The sequence below is a fragment of the Lagopus leucura genome, unplaced genomic scaffold, assembly GCF_019238085.1.
Source record: "Lagopus leucura isolate 7727_CA_CO unplaced genomic scaffold, USGS_WTPT01 Super-Scaffold_100049, whole genome shotgun sequence".
In the NCBI taxonomy this organism is placed as follows: domain Eukaryota; kingdom Metazoa; phylum Chordata; class Aves; order Galliformes; family Phasianidae; genus Lagopus; species Lagopus leucura.
The window spans coordinates 221,395-243,440 of NW_024962295.1; the positions used below are offsets into that span (position 1 = coordinate 221,395).

Below are 22,046 nucleotides of genomic sequence, written 5' to 3' on the forward strand. Positions count from 1 at the left end.
GTATTGAAGTGGGAAAAGTGGTGCTAGCAGGTATTGTAAAAATCTGGATGTCTTGCCCACAGTGATTCTGTAATCATAGATTACAGATTGCATGTTGTGATTTTTCCAAGATTCAGACAGAGGCAGATGCCTATTTAAATCCTTTCCTTAAAGCAGACTCACCACTACTATACAGTGTTTCCAATAACTTATGTAATGCTTGAGGGCTTTTCCTTTTTGGATGCCATTTCTGCTCACACCGATTCTTTTCCCTATTGTGTGTTGCTGAAAGAAATAGTGGGCAATTACTTTCTCTCACAGTTTCAGTGAGAAGAGACAACGCTCAGAGATGAGCTGAAGGACTTTTGCTGGGGAGGCTGAATGAAAGCAGGTGGCTGGTAATTCAAAGGTAATGTGAAAAGACTTCAGGGCTGATTGTATATTAAGGCCAAAGTAAAAGCCTCGAGAAGGGAGTAACTGAGTCTGATCCCTGTTCTGTATTTTTGTCTTCTCTCTTCTCAACTTTTCATGCTTGGTTTCCTCTTTCTCTGCAGAGGATTAAAATGGATGGAAGATGGGAATGGATGAATTTCTCAGCACCGCCTGTCAGGAGTCCAGTAATTCTATCAGCAGTACAAAGACTTAAGCATGCAATTACAAGCAATTTTACAACATCTAATTTGATTTTATCATTTATAAATGTATAAACAGAGGGAAAAGTAGGCCATGTGCTCACACTTTGCTGTGCAGAGAACACACACAACTTTCTGCACCGCGTTCTCAGTAGGACAGAGCTGTGCATGAGCTCTTATTGACTCAGCCAGCACTGCTCTCTCCTCCAGTGTAATAACCTGGTGAATCATCCATTTGATTTTGTTACAATTTAATAGTTTCACCTTCATTCATTTATTTAAAAAGAAAAACAAAGCAATTTAGCATCGTGCATGACAGGAAGCTGATGAAGGCTGCCCGGCTTCAAACGAAGTTACAATAACGAGGTTGCCTAACACGTTACCAGAGACATGAAGCAGTTAAAAGCGAAGCTACGAAGCAAGATCTGTGCGTTTTCACATTGGCCAGAGTCAACAGGCTGTGCTGCTGCAGCAAAGGCTGTTTGTTGTTTTTGCTGTGTCCCAAAGCAATTTCATCCCCAACCCCCACCGTACAGCTTTTGGGGTCACCATTCTCGGGCACCAGCCCACCCCACCATGCCCACGTCCCCGAGTGCCACATCCCCACAGCTCTGAACACCTCCAGGTGCCCGCCCCACCTCCCTGTGCTGCTGTGCAGTGCCTCTTTCTGAGAAGGAATGTTTCTATTATCCAGCCTGTCCCTTCTCTGGCACAACGTGAGCCCTCACGCCAACTCCCAGCTCCGTGCCATCGCAGCACACGCCCGAGCTGCGCTCCCCTCACACAGACATCCCCCCCCACCCCCCGACTGATGCGCATGCGCCTCTGCAGAGGGCCCCTTCCCAAAATGGCGGCGCGGGGTGGATGCCGTAACCACGCGCAGCTCTCAAGATGGCGGCAGCGCGCGGCCCGCCTCATGAGTGGGCGCGCAAAATGGCGCCGCGCGAGGCCCCCTCTCCTCAGCGGGGTGTCGCCCGCGCGCCCGTGGCGGCCGACTGCGCGTTCGTAGCGCTGCTCGCCGCGAGTCAGAGGCAGTGCTGTGGGTCGGCGGCGCCGGAAGCCGTCGGGTTGGAGAGCGGCGTCAGGCAGCGCCGCGGACAGCCTCTGTCGCGTTTGCGGTGCGCCGTCGAGCCGCGAGGACCCCTGACGGAGCGCGGCCGCGGCGCCATGGAGGGCGTGGGGCGGCGGCTGCGGACGGGGCCGGTGGAGCCTCGGCCGTGAGAGGCGGGCTCTCGGCCCACCGCGGGCTGAGAACCGGCGTTTGCCGCTCCACGGGGAGCCCGCCCCTCCTCCGGACCGCTCATAGCGGACGCCGCTCCTCTAGACGTCCGTTCCCGCCGCGGAGATGGCGTCGGGGCTGCGCGCCGCTGGCTTCCCCCCCTGGAAGCGGCACATAGCGGCGGAGCTGCGGCGGCGGGACCGGCTGCAACGGCAGGCCTTCGAGGAGATCGTGGCGCAGTGTGAGCGGCTGCCGCGGGCTCTGTGCCCTGGGCTTGTTCTGGGACGGTGGGAAATCGCGGGGTTGGGCGCTCGCTTATCTCAATTCCGTGAGAGCACTGTGAGGGGGTTTCCCAACGGAGAAAGGTCGTGCGTTGTTTCGTTTTCTTTAGCTTAAGTTTTTTGTATTGTTTTATCTGAAGAATAAGTAAGTGCTTCTCGCAGCACCCTCCCGCGCAATACAGCCTTGTGTTGTGTGCAGTGATTGCCAGCTCTTCTCTTTGCCGTCGGATCAGAGCTGTGAGGGGTTTGGACTTTCACAGCCATCTTATGCTTATCAGATATCGTTACCTGTGTGTCACGGCAGCCTCTCTGCCAAGCACAGCTGCTGAACCAACCAGGGGCTGGTGTTGGAGTTGAGTACTGCCCTAGCAGCACACCTCATTGTCCTACAGGATTCTGGCATGTTTTACCTTGTTTAGATGGTAAAGAATCTGGTATTGCTCTTTGATTATTTTTCTTAATTGTTCTTTTAGATAACAAGCTGCTAGAGAAGTCGGATCTCCATGCCGTGCTGGCTGATAAGCTGCAAGCAGAGAAGTATGACATGCAGAGCAGACATGAAATCAGGTATTTGTGATTACTTTGTTGTTCAGCTGCCTGCCCTGCCTGCTCTAACCCAAACCATGGATTGATGTGTTGTACAAGAGTCTTCTAGGTTATGACAGTAGCTTACAGCTGAGTAAAGTGGGGAGTTGGTTTAACTAAAATAAAACTTAAAGTATGAGAAACTTACTGTCACCACATCAGAGGGCTGGAGCATCTCTCCTATGAGGAAAGGTTGAGGGATTGTTTAGTTTGGGGAAGAGAAGGCTCTGGGGAGACATTGTTGTGGCCTTCCAGTACTCGAAGGAAGTGTATAAACAATAATGGGGAATGGCTGTTTGTGAGGGTGAATAGTGATAGGACAAGGGGGAATGGTCTTAAACTGAGACAGGGGAGGTTTAGGTTGGATATGAGGAGGAAGTTTTTCACCCAGAGGGTGGTGAGGCACTGGAACAGGTTGCCCAAGGAGGCTGTGGATGCCCCATCCCTGCAGGCATTCAAGGCCAGGCTGGATGTGGCTCTGGGCAGCCTGGGCTGCTGGTTGGCGACCTGCACACAGCAGGGGGTTGGAACTGGATGAGCACTGTGCTCCTTTGCAACCCAGGCCATTCTGTGATTCTGTGTGTTTATGTTAATTGATAAAGAAAGATCAGTCCAAGTCCTGGGCAGAAAGCAGTTTGTCATAGGCTCCACCTGTGAAGGTGGACCAGGCTGAGCTGCTGGTTCTGTTACTACCTAATGATTGTTGTCTGACTCTTAAGACCATCAACTCAAAGTTGCATGAAGGCAACAAAGTATTGCAGTGCAGAAGGGGACAGCTGTCTTACTGGAGGTTCAGTGATACCAGGGCAGATACCTGGGTAGAGTGGAGCAAAACACAGTTGTGAAATGTCAATCTGAATGTGTTTCCTACACTTAAGAAGCAAGAGCTATATCATCTGCCTGCTTTTAGCAGGATTTTATCAGAAACTCCCTTCTAATGCAGGAATGGCACCTAGTGCTGCAGGCAGCACTCGTGCTATTTATTCTGTTGGCGCCTGAATGCACTGCAAACCAATTTGCTGGTAGTGTATCCATTATCTGGAGAGCACATAAATGCCAGCAGGCAGGGACTGCTGGCTTTTCCTCTTGGCTTGACTGAAGAAAGGGCTGCTCATTAGCTCAGAATTACCTACTGCTGTAGGAATTGCAGTCTCTGTTGAAACTCTTCTTGCTACGTGACTCAATACTGTATGCATGTGTCTAATTGGAATAAGAAACAAGTAGTTTGTGTTTTTGTAAGGAAGGAAGAACTGATTCTCCTGGAGTTAACACGTATATGAAAGCTGTCAAGAGTTTTTTGATGGCTGTGGTTGTCCTAAACCATCTTTAGTTTATTGGAATCGCGTTCTGGTGAAACCCAAATAGGTTTATCCCTTCATTCTGGTTGAAAACCTATTCCAAGAGATGAGACTGGGGGTAAAGGAGGATGAGAAGAAATGCTCAGAAAACATATTCCAAGTAAATACTAAACTGAATTATAACACTGTCCTTGGTATGTAGCAGTTTGTTCAAACTGAGTGAATTTTCTAATACTAAATAGGTGGGGAAGAATGCTTTTAATCAGCTGTAAAGGCAAGGAGGAGTATTAGATCTGGCTGCAGGTGCAAGAGTGGCCAGCATTATAGGGCCTGGTGGGTATTACCAGAGACTTGGCCTCTCAGCTGTCCAGACACACAGTTTGTTCTCATTGTTACCACTGTGAGACCTTCCAGCTTCTGAATACGTGGTCTTCCCCTTGGTGTTGTTTTAACACAGAATGACTGCAGAAACAGATGCTTGCAATTTTCTTGTTCTTTTCGTCTGGTATTATAGCAGTCAACTTGAAATTATTGTTTGGAAAAGCTGTAATTTCAAATTTAGTTGCATGGAATCTGTGTGTGTGTATATATAACATATATATGCTTTTAAAAAGCTAACTTCTGTTCCTATCTACGTTCCTATCCTATATGCATTACAGTTGTAGCTGTTTTGGAGGTGGGAGGATGGATGTGCGTGTGCAAACATAAGTTAAAAGAAACCTCTTTTGTGCCACAGGCTAGAACGTAGCTGGGGCAGTGAAGAAGGGACTTGTTAAACCTGGGATGGAAAACCCAAGGGACTGGGAAGAGATCCAGGTTCCCTGGCTTGTGGATCTACATCTCTTAAATGCTGTCTTTCATTTGGGTTTTAAGTCTATTTTAGAAACATGCACACACAAAAAAAAAAGTAAATGAAACCCTCAGGAAATCAGGTTTTTTGATACTATATAATGCTGGTGAGGAGTGAGTTGTGGTGGAGTTAGCTGTGGTTTAGTTTGCAGTGAATGGACTGCATCTCTCATGTGGTATAGAATATCAGAGGGAGATGGTGTCCTGAAACTGACTGGTCAGAGGCGTGAAAGCAGCTGGGTTCTAGGTTATGACCTTCTTCCTCTCTTATTCCAGTCCAGGACACGATGGCACATGGAATGATGCTCAGTTGCAGGAACTGGCACAGCTGAAGATAAAGCATCAAGAGGAGCTGACTGAGCTACATAAGAAACGTGGAGAGGTTGGAAAATCCTCTTGTGTTCTGTGTGCTTCAAACGTAGCCCTGCATGAACGTGATGTTAATTTTACTGAGATCATTTGTCTTTTTTCATCATTTCACATGCAGTCTTTCTGAGCAATTCATAGTCATGATTAAAAAATTTGGAGATGGTTGGTCGTTCAAACTGAGAGCCGGGAAATAAGAGGATTCATTATCAGCATAGTGCTGTTTTTAAGAAGAGCTTAATTTTGCATTTCACAAACGTTTTTAACTGTAGTTGTTAGAGGAGGAAGGAACTGATCTAGCTTAGAGCTGCAAATGAGCACCAGTTCTATGCTGGAAAGATTTTCAGTGAGCAAAAAGTGAGAGAATAGGTGGCAGTAGGTGGTTCCACTTGGCTCTGTTGCTTTGCAGGAGCACTGCTAGGTAAGAGTGGACAAAACAAGTGCAAGCAGAGGTTGGAAGTGCTTTGGTGTTAGACTGCAAAGGAAGGAATCACTGTTTCTACTACGTAAATGCAGTAGGCGGCTTGGAAGTTCCATAAGGAATGAGTTGGGCAGTTTTATTATTTTTTTTCTTCATTTTTTGGGGGGTATTTTTTCTTTGGATAGGAAAACACAAGGGCTCTGCCAACAGATTTGGGTGTTGAGAATCGCAGCAGAGGAAAGAGTAAGTTTTGGAGCTGGCACCTGAGAGTTACTGCAGCCTTTTACAGGGAGGTGGGAGTGACCTGGAGAAAGTTTTGCTCCTTTGACCACACTTCATTGGAACTGTAAAGGAGCTCCTGTGTCTGTAATCATGAGCTTTTCAAAGAGTAGGCAGCTTTCTGCAGGAAACGTGCGTTGACTACACAAAACACTACAGATTCCTGCTTCCCACTCAGCCCAGTATCCTAAGCAACCTGCCCAGCTTCTCAGGGCTCAGTCTTCCTCCCAGGGGCAGCTGAGGCACTGCGCCCTGTGGGGTTTGTTGGCTGGGTACATGGGAGTTGATAACAGAATTCTGCCCCTCTTATATTCTGTGTTCTGCAAAGACTCCATCAGTAGCTTTATTTGTAGAAGCAACAAACAAATAGGTATAGAAAGCTGAAGGAAGACATGAAAGATGCTCCTCGTGCTTGTAGATTGGTCTGTGCTCTCACTGAGAGCTGCTCTGCATATGTTGTCCAGCTGACAACCCTGCGTTTCTGTAATGTGATTTTCTCCTCTCTGTAGTTGGCCCAGTCTGTAATTGATCTGAATAACCAAATGCAGCAGAAGGACAAAGAGATGCAGATGAATGAAGCAAAGTGAGTAGGAACAGTTTCTTCTGTGCAATTGTTTTGAGATGGAGACTTCTGGTTGGGTTATTTGTTATGATAGTCTCCAGGAGCCTTACCCATGGGCTAAGCATTCCTTTCTGTATTGCAATAAATGAATAAATAAATAGCTACATACTTGAGAAAAGATTGTCATTGCTTTATGTTTTGTTGTCCTTCCAGGATTGCAGAGTATTTGCAAAAAATCTCTGAACTGGAAACAGAGTGCCAGGAACTACGCAGCAAGCTACAGGATCTTGAGCGAGCTAATCAGACACTGAAAGATGAATATGATGCTCTCCAGATCACCTTCAATGCCTTGGAGGAGAAACTGAGGAAAACAACTGAAGATAACCAGGAGCTGGTCTCACGTTGGATGGCAGAGAAAGCACAGGAAGCCAATCGCTTGAATGCAGAAAATGAAAAGGATTCGAGGTGAGATGATCTCTGTTTGATCAACTGCTTCCCAGTATGTTCAGAGATAACTGTGTGTGTAGAATAAAACAACAGCCAATTCAGTTTCATCTTTGAGGTCTGTGAATTCTTGCACAATGCAAAGGGAGTCCAGAAGTTTGCATTCCTTCCTCTGGTCAACACAGGGGAATGCTTTGTGAAGACACTTTTTTCATTCTTGAACAACAGTGAACCGTGGCCTAACAGTCATAAATAACACTCCTTTTGTTAGTACTAGATTTGAAGATTTGTTCAACTTGCATTCTGATAATACACACAGTTTTATCTTTTTTTATACAACCAATTTAAATGTTTCTTTGCATCCTGCTGACAGGAGAAGATGCTGTGAGACTAAACTGTGTGTAAGAACAAATAATTTTTCTTCTGAGTTGCCTCTGTTTACTTTTCAGCTGACAATATTTGAAGGCTGAGGCCTTTAAGATAAACCACATAGTATGTGGTGGTTTTGTATTATCTTTCTTAACATCTTTTTAAGTTCTTGCAAGTGTTTGCTCTGAGCAAATCTGCATTCCTGTGGGCCACAAGAAGCTGGTGAGCTGAAGGTGTGCTGTAAGAGTGCCAGTGGTGTGATGTTTTTAGTATTACGAAATCCATCAGACCTGCACATGATCATCTTTGAAATAAGATTAAGGAAGGCTGCGTGTTGTTGTTGTTTTTACTTTAATCATGTTTTTCTTTTCTTAGGAGGCGACAAGCCAGGCTGCAAAAGGAGCTGGCAGAAGCTGCCAAAGAACCCCTGCCTGTTGAACCGTAAGCACTTAATTTAAGGAGTTCCTCTGTACTGGAGTAAATTTCTGCTGCAGAAAACAATCCAGAAAAATGTGGACTGACTTCTCCTGGCAGGCCAGAAACGATCATCTTGAGTCTCTTGTCCTTTGCATCAGCCAGCAGCACGTGGATATTCACTGCCATTCACTGCTTATTCCTGGATGGTCTGTCATCAGCTGACTGAAGTGTGCAGATGGTGATGTGTGTTTTGTGCCAGGTTGATGAGGTTATTAGCGTTTAGGTTAGTCAAATCTAGCCAGTCTACACTCAGTGCACTGCCATTGGTTACAACTGACACAGTCTGCAGAACTCAGTGCCAGAGCATTGTGCAGGTTTCTTGATTCCCTTTGCAGCATATTGGAGTCACCTTAGAGCTCTGTGCTGCGAGTCCTTGCACATGATAGAGGTAATGGAAGAGGGCCCAGGCAGAAATCTGAGGTAGGAAGAGCGTGTATGTAGGGAATATGAGAGAACTTGCAGTAACTGGAGGGAGATTTGAAACTGTAATCAGCAATACAGCTAAGACAGCATAGTTTGGTTTGCAGCTTTTCCAGAAGTGTTTAAATGCAGCCATTCCCTTAGCTTGTTGAGCTGTGGGTCCCTCTGAATTATCACTAACCTCTGTGTCCCAGAGCAATGGCCAGTGCCACACATTATTTGATGTAAACACACGCACAACTTAAGCATTACATTCTCCAGTAAATAGTGTTGTATGGAGAGAGGAAATGCACGTGCCTGTGGCTGCTTTCCCTGCAAAGCTAATTCCACTTCCCAAAGTGAGACCTTCCTATTGCACAGGTAGCTGTGGCTCAACAGCCTGAGTACTTTACTTCCTGTTGTGATGGTGATGGTGGTCTCAGCGTTTCCTTTGTTTTGAGCTGCTGAGGAGTCAAAACAAAGCCTATTCTCTTTGGCTCTTTTGCAGCTGAATAGTCTTGTCTGATGGCAGACACTAGTTTGTAGTTAAATGCTGGGTTTTAGTACCCTGATTAGTCATGTGTCATCAGGTTGGCGCTGTGTTTAAAAACAGCTTGCCCTGCAAGATCAGCAGTGCTTTGAAGGGGGACTGCTGGACTGTCAGAGCCCATGATAACTGCTCAGCACGTGCTGAACATCTTAGCTGGATTATTTTTATGGCATTTATATTGTAACCTCACCATTACATTCAGTTACGCATTAGCATGTAGATAACAGAGTGGCCCAAAACATCCCTCCTGCTTACTGGAGCAGCACTTGAAGTTCAAACAGTATAAAAAATTCATTAAATTCATGAAAAGACAAAGTTCAAACCCTCGTGGGTTGTTACAGTGTGTGTTGGGCTGCAAGCTGAAACGTAACGTTGTAGTAAAGAAAATCTGGAAAGGGTGCTGTCAACATCAACGTGGAGGAAAAAAACTGTCACAGAAGAGTATAACTGGCAGTTCAAAAGAGAAAATGTAAGTGTTGACATTGCACATAATTGTTTTCCTACAGTTGATAGTATTGTCTCTGGCAGGGGCAGCCAGATAGTGTTTGTGTTACCTTCATCTGCCTTTGTGACACTGCAGCTCAGTGAGGCTGAGTGGGGTTGGGGTCAGGCACCGGTGGATCCTCGAGCAGTATCAACCCTTCTGTTCAAATACTTCAGAGGTGGTCACTCCCAAAGGCTCTGCTGGCTGAAAATGAGATGTGTTCTGTTCTCTCACTTCAGCAGGGATGATGACATTGAAGTGCTTGCAGATGAAACCTCTGACACAGCTGAGGAGACATCTCCAGTGCGAGCTGTCAGCCGAACACCCAGGTTTGTAGCCTGAGACATCTTTCTTTCTATGTTCCTGGGGAAGAACAAGGGGTATAATAGATTTAGAACAACTAAAGGAACAGTGTTGAGATATTGCTTCTGGTTTTCGCTCTTCTTTGTCTGGAATGCAGTTCTGTGCTTGCACCAGAGCAGTAGGGAACTGGTTGCATACTGTGTTCTCTATCACTGTGTTCTGGCTATGTTTTTCCTTTGTTGTTTTAACCAAGCAAAACTAGTTTTTCATTATAGGTATTAAATATCTATAATGATAAAAAATAAGATCTAAAAACAAAAATAGACTATAAGGTAAGTACTGCAATGCCAGCTGTGTTCTCTGTATTTATAGAAGACACCAACATGGTTTTACAAGCATCTAGGCTTTGGAATTCTATTGAAATACTGAAGATCTCTTCACCTAGATTGAATGCATTTTTTTCCCCTCTAAAGTAGCAGTGAGTGGAAAGTAAGAGATAATGACGAGAGCACGTTATTGGAACTACAGGCTTGGTAAATTGTTATGTCTGAAACCCAGTAATTCATGGGGTGGACATTGAGGTGAAAATGAAGAAACACCACCCACAAATGATGCTCTGATTTGTAGTTCTGGTGACTTTTGTACTGCTGCCTGCCTTTGGGCTTTTCTGCCTTGGGACTGGGTCTGTGGGGAGGGAGTCTTTCCAGATACTTGCTGCTATGAACTGTATTTATGTTGATCTTTATTTGGAGAAGCTCTTCACAAGATTTATACCTGTCCTCCCCTCCTTCAGTAAGCGACTCTCCCAGCCAGCTGGAGGCCTTCTGGATTCTATCACTAATATCTTTGGGTAGGTTAGAACACTTGCTCCTCTTTGTTTTTTGTATTGGTTTCAATGTATACAAAAAATCTTGGTGATGCAAGGAATACAAACAAATATTTTCAGCCTTTCTTCTAGCTTCTGCCTTTTTTTTTTCTTTTGTTCTCCTCAACTTCCTGTTTCTTCCATCTTGCCGTGTGCTGACCTCTGACCTTTCCCTCCAGTCTGTCTGAATCTCCCCTTTTGGGACATCAGTCTTCCGATGCTGCCAGGTGAAAACATTATCCCTCTTAGTCCAGCATGTGAATGTATTCCACCGAGTTAACATGGAACCAAGTTGCATTATCCTGATTAGATGTCAGTTGTCAATATTACTGGATAGGAATTATCTGCTGTTAGAGATACCATGAACTCCTCTTTGTGGGGAGAATACATGGGTGTTACTCTTACTTTCCACTGTGCTTAGTTCCTTTACTAGAGCTATTTTAAAGTAAGCCTCTAGGCTTTGTGCTTGGTATCAAGAGTAGAGCCAGCCTTTGTAAGTTGAGCCCTACATGAGGTGGATGGTCTTTGCTTAAATGGTGCTGTTTGAGCTTTGGAATGGAGCGTTTTGCTGCCTGGAATGTAGTGCTGCAGTGGTGCTTAGTCTCCCTAGACACAATGATGGAGTTGCAGTCTTTCCTGCTAAACTCAGCTGCAATCACTGCCATGTTTATTTCCTAATAGAAAAAGATGACTGCTTCAAAATGAGGTCAGTAATCACATCTGGTAAAATATCTGGCATTCTGTGAGATATTAAAAGCCATAAGGGATGTAGTACTGTGCAATAAATGTCATTTTTGAAAGGCAGGATAAAAGAAAATAAAAACCCTATTGTTTAATCACTATTCAGTGTAGTTAAGTGACATGTACAAATCTGGGTGGACTTAGGAGGAAGCATTCCTTCCTGTTTATTAAATCTTTTTACTGTGTTTCATATCAGGAGGCGTTCTTTGTCCTCGTTCCCTGCTCCCCAGGATAATGCAGAGCCACATCCAGGTGCCAGTAAAGAAGTGAGAGTGCCCACTACTGCCATATGTGTCTTTGTAAGTATGGAAGGAATTACCATTTTTACCATCCTTTGTAGTATCTTTGGAGGCAGCGAATCCTGTCTGCATCTTGGATCCTGGTCTCTTGAAACCACTGCCATTAACTTTGCCAAACAAGAAGAAATTCTTGGCAGCGTGGTTCATCCTATTTAATTTAGCCCAAGTGCTTTTCAAAGCCAGTGTGCTCCCAGGTGTGGTTCTGTTCTGCATGTGTTTGATGTCTGTTTTGCTGAGGTCGATGATGACACTTAGTAAAAGGTCTGATGGCACTGGGAAATTGCACACCATTACCTTTTTGGCTCCCAGCAGTCTTTGTTCTGTCATGCCATAGTAGAGCTATGACTGAGAAAGAGATTGCTGACAGTTTGGGATTAATTCAGTGCCAGCTCCCCACAGTGAAGGGGGTTTTGGTGCCGAACGTCATCCAACAGAGCTGGTTGGGAGGAGCTCATGGCAGTGGTGTGCCTTCATTGGTTGTGCGTGATCTAAAGTTTTCAAGCTGAGACCTCCTTTATGTGTTGCTGTGGCCTCACAAGGCTGAACTTAAACTTCTGAGCTGGGCATTGCCTTCTGAGATGAAAGATACTGTGGTAAATTGTTTCACAGAGCAATTGTTTGTTTGGATGCTTCTCTTGAACTTACTCAGTCCATCAAGTGCTTTCTCCGTGGATACAAAATGATTGTTTTCATCCACAAGGAGTCGTATAGAGTTAGTGTGGTGTGGAGGCTTGTGTGTTCCTGGCATGCCCTGTTACTGTCTCTAATGGAGGCCATGGGGTGGAGGAGGAGGAGTTATGCTTCCGAAGCTGGGAATGAGATCACAGCCTAAGTGACAGCCTGGAGCTGGCTAGAATAGGGCACTTATCAGGAGGTGTTTGTGGCTACACTACGTGGTAAAAGCCTCCCTCCACCTCTGGCTGTATACAGCAAGTCCAGTTGATTGACAAAATTACTTATGATTAACGCTTAAATATGTAGGACATTGCAAAGCTATGTATGACTGAGATGCTCAAGAGCCACCTGTTTCACCTTTCTATGAATTGCCTCTGATGTCATCTGAACTTCCTAGAGTGGCATAGCCAGTCAGCCCCACACAGGGGACAAACCAGAGTAAGTTATGCTGACCCTTAATTGTATAAACACAGGGAATGCTCTCCTGTTCCAATTCCCACCTTGCTGCAGTAGGAACAGTTGCAGTAGCAAGCCTATCACAGTGGCTGAGAGGTGCTGCTTAGTTGGCAGTGCAGTGCTGGAAGAAAGAACTCCCTCCTTGCGTGGGAGCTTTTATGTGCCTTCTGGAGATGATCTGTGTTGCATTTCAGCTCCTGTGTTTGGAGCCATGGTGGAGCCTCACGCATGTCTAGATTCAGTGGAGCAGTGCAGAGCATTCCTAAAACAAATGCAAGGACTCTGTGCCAGAAGTTTGGCAGATGCTGGGAGGTTGTTACTCCAAACAGCGATCCATGCCTCTCTTTGTAGAGCTGAATAGAAAAAGCTGGGATGGGAGCAGAAGGTTATTGTGTCAGCCAGCACAGTGGGATGTAGCTGCTGGGCAAAGATTTTGGCTAGCTTCATTTAGAGTATTTCTTCAGCACTTCCAAGAAGACCAGACTTGAAGTGTGATGACCTCTAAGTATGAGCTGACAGACCAACAGCAAGTTCTAGGAGAAAAACATCTTCCTTAAAACTGATTTCAAAAGAGCACTTAGTGAAAATTCTTGGGTGGGGTGCAGGGGAGAGGAAAAGAAGGCAGCAAATGAGTTAAGGACGTGATACTCCTTAGTGTGGGAAATAATGGGCAAGTAGTGCAAGTCTGTTAAATTGACAGGGGAAAAAGAGAGATCTTAATACTAAAATCCTCATAGGTTTCTAAAGGTTAAGAATCACAGGTAAGCAGGCAGCTCAACCTTCAAATATTACTCTGAGCAAAAGCAGGGATGTTGCTGGGCCTGCTGATAGGAACTATGGCATAAACCCAAGCTTTCAGTGAGAGGAGGGCTGCTCCAAGCTGCAGCTGTGCCTTTAGTACTTAACTGCCAGTATGAAGCAGCATTATCACTGATACTGTAAGTGAACGCACTTTATTTGTTATGCTGTTTTTAAGCAGGCTTTCCAAGGCCAAACCTGACTCGTGTGTTTAGTGGTTGCATAAGCTGGTTGGATTATGTTCCTCTGCTGGCTCTAGACAGAGAAACAAAAGGTTGATTTTCTTCTGCAGTGTGTCACCTCTTAATGTTTTCTGTCCTTTCCTTATTTTATTCTGGTATAACTTAAAAGCCTCTGCTTTGTAAGTTCAGTCTGTGTAAGCTTTGACAAGTTCTTGGTAGTGTACTGTCCCTGGTGAGTCCTTGCTGGTGTTCTCCTTCATGTGCCTTTGGGTTTTTTAGATAAGGATCAGCATTTTTTGCTCTGTTTGTACACAATCAGCCACAGCAGGGATTCAGCCTCCTATGCACTGCCGAAAAAGCTGCAGCTGTGGTGTAACCCTTGAAGCTCTGTCGCTTTGTAGTCAGTGCTTTCAGATCTGTGCAGTTTGGGTAGCTGTTCTGTTTCTTCTGCTCCCCCAGGATGCACATGACGGGGAGGTGAACGCGGTGCAGTTCAGCCCTGGCTCCCGGTTACTGGCAACAGGAGGCATGGACCGCAGGGTTAAGCTCTGGGAAGTCTTGGGAGGTAAATGTTTTTGCTTTGGGATAACGTGGGGTATGAAAGAAACTCATATTATAGTTCACTTTGTGTCAGCTTCTGTTCTAATCCATGGCTTAAGTTTTGTTCGTCTTTCTCTGTGCAGATAGGTGTGAGCCCAAAGGTTCCCTCTCTGGTAGTAATGCTGGGATTACAAGCATAGAGTTTGATAGTGCTGTGAGTATCTGTGCAATATCCACTGTTTGTAATTGGAAATAAGCTAATTGATGTATGTTATGCTCTGCTGCCACTTTCCATTCTGATGCTTTGAGAAGTTACCTAAGATAGGAGTGAATGCTTGGGAGAGTAACTGCAAATAGTTGAAAAATAGTACGGAAGCTGCAGTCGGTGTAATTCTCATCTTGACTTTGCAGTTCAGATTATAAGCAGCTCAGACGTTGGCCAGTACGGAGCTGTTATAAGAAGACTAAAATGCATCAGGCTTTGTCTAATATGAGGCATTAATCTTCAGCTTCCCACTAAAGCTGACACAGCAGCACGAAGGAAGAAAATACACTGGGGCTTTATTTCTGCCAAGCTTTTATTTTCACGAGTGCTTTGTTGAGGTCTGTGATGAATAGTAAAAGGTCTGATTGTCCCGAGACTCGCTCTTCTATGGCCTCTTCTCCCAGCAGTTCCTCCCCAGTCATGGCACAGCAGTGTAGTGTGACTGTGGGAGTGCTTGCTGACAGCATGTGATGTGTTCAGTTCATGTTAACCTGGAGTACTGGAGACATGACTGTGATCAGCATCCCACAGAGCTGCTCAAAGGAGTTGGGGTTTCAGCTTGTTGTATCTGGACGTGTGATCTGACTTTTCTGCTGAGACCTCCTCCATAACCCAGTGTTTTGCTGCAGAGTAAGACTGAAGCTGAAGTACTTTTTCCACCCGCTGGTTCTGTTTCCTGACACACGCCCAAAGCTGTCGTCCCTTTGGACGTCAACCAGCTGATGAGATTTGCAGGGGTTGTTAATCTGCAGGATAAACTAGTTGTGAGGTTATCTGTGTCAGGATGAACACGCTTGAGGTGACATCTGCCTGGGGTGAGATGCCAGTGGGCCTTAAGGACTCTTCTTTAGCTTCAGAGAAGTCTTTGAGCAGGTCTTTAAGGATAGATCTCTCCCTGCTGTGGATGACTTGGAAAAGCACTAAGCCTACAGTCATGAACAAACCCATCTACCTGTCCTTGAACACATTTAGCTCTTGGAATCTTGTAGCATTACAAGTATAACGAAAACTTCAAGAATTGGGCCAATTCCACTTTGAGGAATGCTTAAGGTAGATGATGCAGGGCTTTCTTCATGTGCAAAGTGTAGGTTTTCACCTACAAAGGTGGGAAAAGGTGGGGGCAAACGAGTTCAGATCCTTGCTGCAGTAATGGTGGGTAGAAGGGGAAGAAAGGAGGTACTTTGCTGTCTGGTCACTGTTATTCCTCTTATCTCTAGTCATGGTTGCACCAATTGCTGTCACCTTTTGCTGAGAAGAAAAGGCCGTGGCCTTTCTGAAGGCTGTCACACTGGCTTTCCATGCTGTTATATGCTACCAGGTTCTAGTTATTTTATCCTTGTGTTTTCCCTTGGCGTGATAGCACTAAAACAGCTCTAATCACTAATTGGAAATGATATGAGCTTAATTTCCATACTGACTAGCAGAAATAGTTTCAAACTAAACTTGTGTTTACAGGGTTCTTACCTCTTAGCAGCTTCAAATGATTTTGCCAGCAGAATCTGGACGGTTGATGACAATCGATTACGGGTGAGTCTCCTGATGCTTGGGATAGCTTTGTCCTGCATTTCCACCTTTGTGTCTTATAGAGGCAGTGTGATCTTTGCTGTTGTGCACTTACAGACACTCAGCAATTCCTTTTACTAAACAGATGTTTATTTCTCTTAGATTAAAGAGGCTCTGCAGCGAAACCTAAAATCTAACGTTGGTCTCTGCGCAGCCTCGCAGGAAACTCCGGTTGCCACATGTTTGTAATACACAACTTTGCATCCATCTCTGTGGAAACTTCAATGTTTCTTATGGTTCTTGAAGAATCAATTTAATGCTTCAGCCTCCATCTAAAGAGAGGACAGCTGAAGAAGGGCTTGCAGCAGAGGGCTGGTTTGTGGTTTTTTCTGGGTTTAAGTCAGAGGTAACACTCTTGAAAAGGAATCTTAGACCTTGCAGCTAAAGGCAGCAAACTGAAGGATTTGTGAAGTTATTCTCTACCTTTCAAAAGATCCCTCCCTTCTTCCTCTGTACTCAGGTTCTTATCCAACAGTTTATCTCAGGTTTAAGGAAGGATTTACCTGTGGGGAAAAAATAGCCTCTTATCAGCTCTCTGTAAAGTTTTGTTTATTATTGTTCCTGTTGACACTTCTCATCAATTTGTTTTAGGAAGATGCTGTTTAGGTTTTGAATCTCCTGGCATTTCACACGTCAAGTATAACATGCTCATTCACTGGGTGGTTGTCAGTGTGCAGAAATCAGGTCTAATGCAGGAAATTGTAGTATACTCTCTGAGCTTTTAAAACAACAACCAAAAAATTGGTATACCAGGCATTTCTCTTGTGGCTTTTTTCTCCCCCCCCCCAGTTCTTGCTTCAGTCACTCACTGTTTGTTTTGTGATTTGGCATGTAAATCACACAGAATCACAGAATTGTAGGGGTTGGAAGGAACCTCATAGTCAGCAATTGGAAGTGAATGCAGTTCATGTTCCTCAGCCCCCCTGAGCTTTCCTCTGTGCTGGATGAAAACAAAAGCAGTTATGGAATCTGCAGTAGGGAGTGTTTCTGAAACCTTTGGTTGTCTCAGCTTTCAGACTTGAGTGTATAACAGCAGTTGAGGTGAGGCATATCCTGCTGTATCCTTGAGAGAAGCTTGTTATAGAAACCATTTTCAGCATGCTTTCCCTCTCCTGGTTTCTCCTGCGAGGCTGTGGTGCAGCTGCCATCTACCCCTGAAGTGTGGACATGCTGCAGTAGGAGAGCTCACAGGTTCCCTGGTAGCTGGAGACCCTGCAGCCAAAGGTGACCCATGTGTCAGGGCTTCAGGCTGAGCTCAGTGGTACTGAAAACTCCAACACAGTGTTGATCACCGTTTAAATGTCGCAGATGGGGGTGGAAACAAAGAAAAGGAAATTGGAGCAAGGCAGTAAAGGTGCAAATGATCTTTTAAGATTCGTTGTGAAGTTGTTGAATAGAAGCAGCAAGCTATAAGGAAAGGAATCAGGTGGAGCCGTGCGCTTTGCCAACGCGAGTGTCTTCTCCTCAGCACACTTTGACGGGTCACAGCGGTAAGGTTCTGTCTGCCAAGTTCCTGCTGGACAATGCGCGCATTGTTTCAGGAAGCCACGACCGGACCCTCAAGCTCTGGGACCTCCGCAGCAAAGTCTGTAAGGAAGCTTCACTTCTTTCATCCGTGTGCTGTGCTCCTACTGGGTGTAAATGGGAGCCTTACGTAAGGCAGATCTTCTTGCTAGTTTCAAAAAGCGGCGGCGGTGCTATTTTCTGTTGTTGTTCAAGTAATCAGATTCCTTCTGTTTGTTACCTGAAATAAGAAATCGTGTATGCAGAAAGCACTGTTAATGCTATTACATTCACAGCAGCTGTGTTCTAGGAGCTTTCTTTGTTTATCAGTCCATGCTGTGGATATTTTTGTCTTCCACTAAAAGCGTGGAGCCAGCTCAGAGTGTTTTTAACCTGGAGGTGGATGGAATTGTCTTGGAAATGTGCCAGATTTCAGCATCATGAATGAAGGGAGATGCTCAGGTTCTGGTTCCTCTTTGGGATAAACGTTTTTCTTGGTCTGCTCTTCAACTGATGGCTCTTAAGCCTTCTTGCACTGAGAGAAAAATCAGGATTGCTTTGATACCTGAGCCATGAACATAGGTCGTGTTGGCAGTTTCATGTTTAGCATTGGCAAATTATAGGTGGCTAGATAGGAAGTAAAGCAGCTGTCCTAGGAACATTTAAAGAGATATTAGATCTAGCAAAGGAGATTGAGAAGGGCAGGGAGGTTAAAGACTTAATTCGGGATTACACTAAGGCAGTTTGCCCTGTGGCACTCCATGGGCCCAGCACTGTGCAGCTGCTATGTTCAGGGTGTGTGCATGGCATAGTGATTATTTTCTGATTCCCTTTCCATCAGCTTGTATGGAATGCAGTGCCTCACCACTGGCTTATCCTTTTTTTAGGTATAAAAACAGTGTTTGCAGGATCTAGCTGCAATGACATCGTATGCACTGAGCAGTGTGTAATGAGTGGACATTTTGATAAGAAAATCCGTTTCTGGGATATCAGGTAAAACTTGTGGGAGGGCTTACACACAGTAGGGATGATTATAGAATTGTTGTCCAAGTATGTTCAGAACTCTGGGCTGCTTCTCTTCCTTAGTGGAGAAGCTGGAGAGACTGTTCCAAGTCTCAGAGAGCTGATGAAAGTGAAAGTGCCTTTTATTACTGCTTTTACTACCGTTGGTTGAGGAGGGGAGAGCTTGGGATTTATATATGGTTTTGGATTGCTTTTTTTTTTTTTTTTTTCCTGAGAAGGCAGCCTGTTTCACTGTAAATATTTTGCACTGGTCATTAGTTTGCTTTCTAGACATTATTTAGTTTTCCAGAAGATAGGGTTGGGAGTAAGGTAGTGTCTGACTGTTGGCTGGTTGCGTTTTCCACCAAGTGGAATCTTGCTGGGGAAAGCCTCAAAATGTGAGAATAAGCCCAGAATCCTTTGTCTCCTCCTCTTTCACAATGGGACAAGTACAAGTTTGGATGCAGTGGTTTGGCTTCCACACCCTGCTTTACTTAGTCTTTTTTTTTTTCTTTTTTCCCCTACTGTCTCCCCATCTTTTCCTAGGACTGAAAGCATAGTAAAAGAACTGGAGCTGCTTGGGAGGATCACAGCTCTGGACTTGAACTCGGAGCGAACAGAGCTTTTGACCTGTTCCCGTGATGATCTGCTGAAGATCATTGACCTGCGGGTTGGTGCTGTCAAGCAGACGTTCAGGTGAGTGTGCCCACAAGAACACTATGAATTTTGGAAGTCAGGCTTGCTGGTAGCTCTCATTGTTAGCCTTTGTTCAGCGTCTCCACGGAGAAAGAAGTCACCTACTTTTTTTCACTTGAATAGCAAGTTTCTGTGCAGTCTAACAGCAAAAATCTGTGATGGCAAATCTTTTTGTTTGCTTCTCTAAAGGAGGTGGATTGCTTTCGAAGTGCTTGGCCTAAGGGAAGGGGCTGCTTCAGATGTGTCTGGGGGATTGGTGTATGAAAAATAGGAATTGTGATGAAGGGGTACTGGAGCTTATTCTGAGCCATCCAGAACCTTCACTGTGCTGTTTATTAGGAATCTGGAGATCAATCTTCTTTATAAATGAAGTTTCAATTATCTAATTCTATCTTTTCAGTGCCCAGGGATTCAAATGTGGCTCTGACTGGACAAGAGTTGTGTTCAGGTGAGATCGGATACAAGGAAGATACTGTCTGATTAAATCCTATCTCCAGAAGTGAGTGATTCATGATGCTTGGCTGCACCATCTTCATTTACAGCTGGAAAAACGTGGGGCAGAGTTTGTGATTTGTCCACAGTTACCTCTTGGTCAAGACAGTGCACCTGTAGATGCTGATGAACTGTCTTGGAAGCTTCCTGATTTACGAATTCATTTGCTTGTTAGTGCTAAATAATGGTAACAGAGATTTTTTTTAAATGATGTGATATCAAGTTGCTTGCTGAGGAAGCTGAATTTGGAATGATGGTTGTGCTGATAAATTGCTGGTGTGAAGAAAACTTGTTCTGTGCCTTCAAGTCCTTCTCTGATCTCGTAGTCCTGACGGTAACTATGTGGCTGCTGGTTCAGCTGATGGTGCCCTCTATGTTTGGAATGTACTCACTGGGAAGTTGGAGAGAACTCTTGCCAAGCATCACAGGTGAGGGAAAGCTGCCTGTTCCATCTGAAGCAGGATCTGGCTTGTGAATATGGATGAGAAAGACTTGTGGTCATAGAGCTTTACTGTTTGGGTTGGTGTGTGAGAATTTTTATATGCAGGCTCTTTGTGGATGCGTGGCATTGTTTTCTAGACTGGCCAAAGACTACTGGCATATGATTCTTGTAAAATGTATTTCATGTATTCTGAAGAAACAGTATCCTTCCTGAGCTTATTAAAAGCAGGACTCTCCTAGGAGGTGAGAATGGAAGTGCTCTTCTGTCGTAGTCAGGATACTGTGTTATTTCACGTTCTTATGAAGTGCTGTTGTGGAATTCAGTTTTTTTTTCCTTTAAATTTACCCCTGGCTTCCTTTTCAGTTCTTCTATCAATGCAGTTGCGTGGTCCCCAGCGGGTGCCCATGTGGTCAGTGTGGACAAAGGAAACAAGGCTGTCCTGTGGTCTGAATTTTGACTGGATGGAGGGTGAGAGGCAGAGCTCCCGTGCCTCTGTGTGTGGTGGTGCCGGTCCGTGGCTGAACAGAATGGAGACCCCGGCCCAGATCCATCCTGAGCGGGAATATTAACAAGTGCGTGGGCTTCGCTTTCTGGAGGAGAGTTCCAAAGCAATGGAGAAGGAACCCGAGTCAGAGACTTCTTACGGCCGTGACCACGCTGTGGCACTCGGACTCAGCAAGGGATTAGCTGTTCTGGATGGAGAATGCTACTTAGTCATGCCTTTACATGCAGTATCTATGCACCAGTGGAGCTGAAGATACGTGGGATTCCTCACCAGGCAGCTGTGCCAAATACCCTATTACACAGATGTATCTACAGCACTTCTGAGTTGGAAATGTTGGAAAGAAGTTACAGTGTATGCTGACTTAATGCGTGCTCTGTCTCCTGTGTTCTGTTCTTGTGGCCTGGTTTAGGTGTGGAGTGAGAAGATCCCAGAATGTGGACGGGTCCTGGGCAGCCTGAAGTGCTGGAAAAGCTTTTGTAGAGAATTTCCAATGGTTCTGGCAGCTCTGCTGCTGAGTTCCCAACTCGATGCAGAGCTGCTCTGATCCTGACAGGTTCTCCAGTGCTGTCGTGCAAACTCCTCGTGTCAGTTTTTAATGGACATTGTCCATTCTTCGGGACTTCCGCACCCTTTTGTTAAAATGCCCTTCAACGGTCGGGGTATCACAAAATTAGAGATTTTTAATCTTTTTACTCCACAGGCAATTTGGTTACTGGGTTTGAGGAGAGAGAAGTTCAGCTTCTGCTGTGCTGCTGCGATGCGGAATGTAGTCATACTGTGACTTCAGTACCTGAACACAGATGCTTGGTCCCCTTTTCGGTTCATCCGTCCTCTGCTGGAGGCTGTCAGTAGAACACGGGGTCAGTGGGGTTCAATCCCAAATGCATTCTGTTGGTGCTGGCCGTTCCAGGCCGCTGGCCCTTCTTCAGCAGACGTGCAATACTCCTGTGTGTGCTCTGTGCTGTGGAGCAGAATCTTCCTGTCCCCGTTTACGCATCCAAAAACCACAGTGTGGCTGGCTGTGAGCTACGTGGTACAATTGCATCCAGCCAAACCTCTCCACATGGTCTGGGCCTCTAGACAAGCCACCAGCGTTGTATTGCCTTTTTATTTGCACTTTATTTTCATCTTTCCTCATCGTGTTTTACTAAGGAAGCGTGTTGTTTGGAGGGGCTGGGTTGGGGGGCAGCTGCTCTCTGAGGCATCTCTGTAACCCAGCCTTTTGTTCAGGCACCTTCTGTAGAGGGAACTAGAGTATACTGGGCAAACTTTTTATTTATTCAGCTGCCCATAAGAACTTGATTGTAAATAAACCCATGTTCTGCTTTTAAAACCCCACGCTGCTCTGATTCACTGATGTCTGTGTTCGTGTGTGAGATTTTTGTTCTGAATGAGCCAAGAGTGGAAACTGGAAACGTCTTTGTTTTGTTTTCTTGGTGAATTGTAGGTTTGGGTTCAGCTGCACTGTGGGATTTGGTGTAGAGGGGGAAGGAGGATAACTGCTGCTCTTAGCAGCAAGCTGGGT

At 45.2% G+C, this 22,046-nt stretch overlaps 1 protein-coding gene and 2 non-coding genes across 6 annotated transcripts; all 3 read left to right on the forward strand.

The window, feature by feature from the left end:
* Positions 1 to 1,815: 1,815 nt before the first annotated feature.
* Positions 1,816 to 21,859, forward strand: ATG16L1 (autophagy related 16 like 1). Of its 4 annotated transcripts, none has more exons than XM_042885339.1 (19): positions 1,816 to 2,071; positions 2,585 to 2,678; positions 5,120 to 5,225; positions 6,419 to 6,492; positions 6,685 to 6,936; positions 7,660 to 7,725; positions 9,434 to 9,523; positions 10,291 to 10,347; positions 10,542 to 10,589; positions 11,300 to 11,402; positions 13,973 to 14,078; positions 14,197 to 14,267; positions 15,774 to 15,845; positions 17,350 to 17,470; positions 18,272 to 18,377; positions 18,933 to 19,082; positions 19,483 to 19,530; positions 19,901 to 20,002; positions 20,380 to 21,859. In XM_042885339.1, exons 1-19 carry the CDS (start codon positions 1,957 to 1,959, stop codon positions 20,471 to 20,473), a joined length of 1,875 nt encoding a protein of 624 aa, XP_042741273.1. In that variant the 5' UTR covers positions 1,816 to 1,956; the 3' UTR covers positions 20,474 to 21,859. The 4 variants fall into 4 exon arrangements, with proteins under 4 accessions (XP_042741273.1, XP_042741274.1, XP_042741275.1 ...); XM_042885340.1 differs by having other exon boundaries at positions 9,437 to 9,523; XM_042885341.1 differs by lacking the exon at positions 10,542 to 10,589 and having other exon boundaries at positions 1,817 to 2,071.
* Positions 11,639 to 11,912, forward strand: LOC122187669. The gene has a single exon (XR_006181372.1).
* Positions 14,656 to 14,919, forward strand: LOC122187670. The gene has a single exon (XR_006181373.1).
* Positions 21,860 to 22,046: the final 187 nt, after the last annotated feature.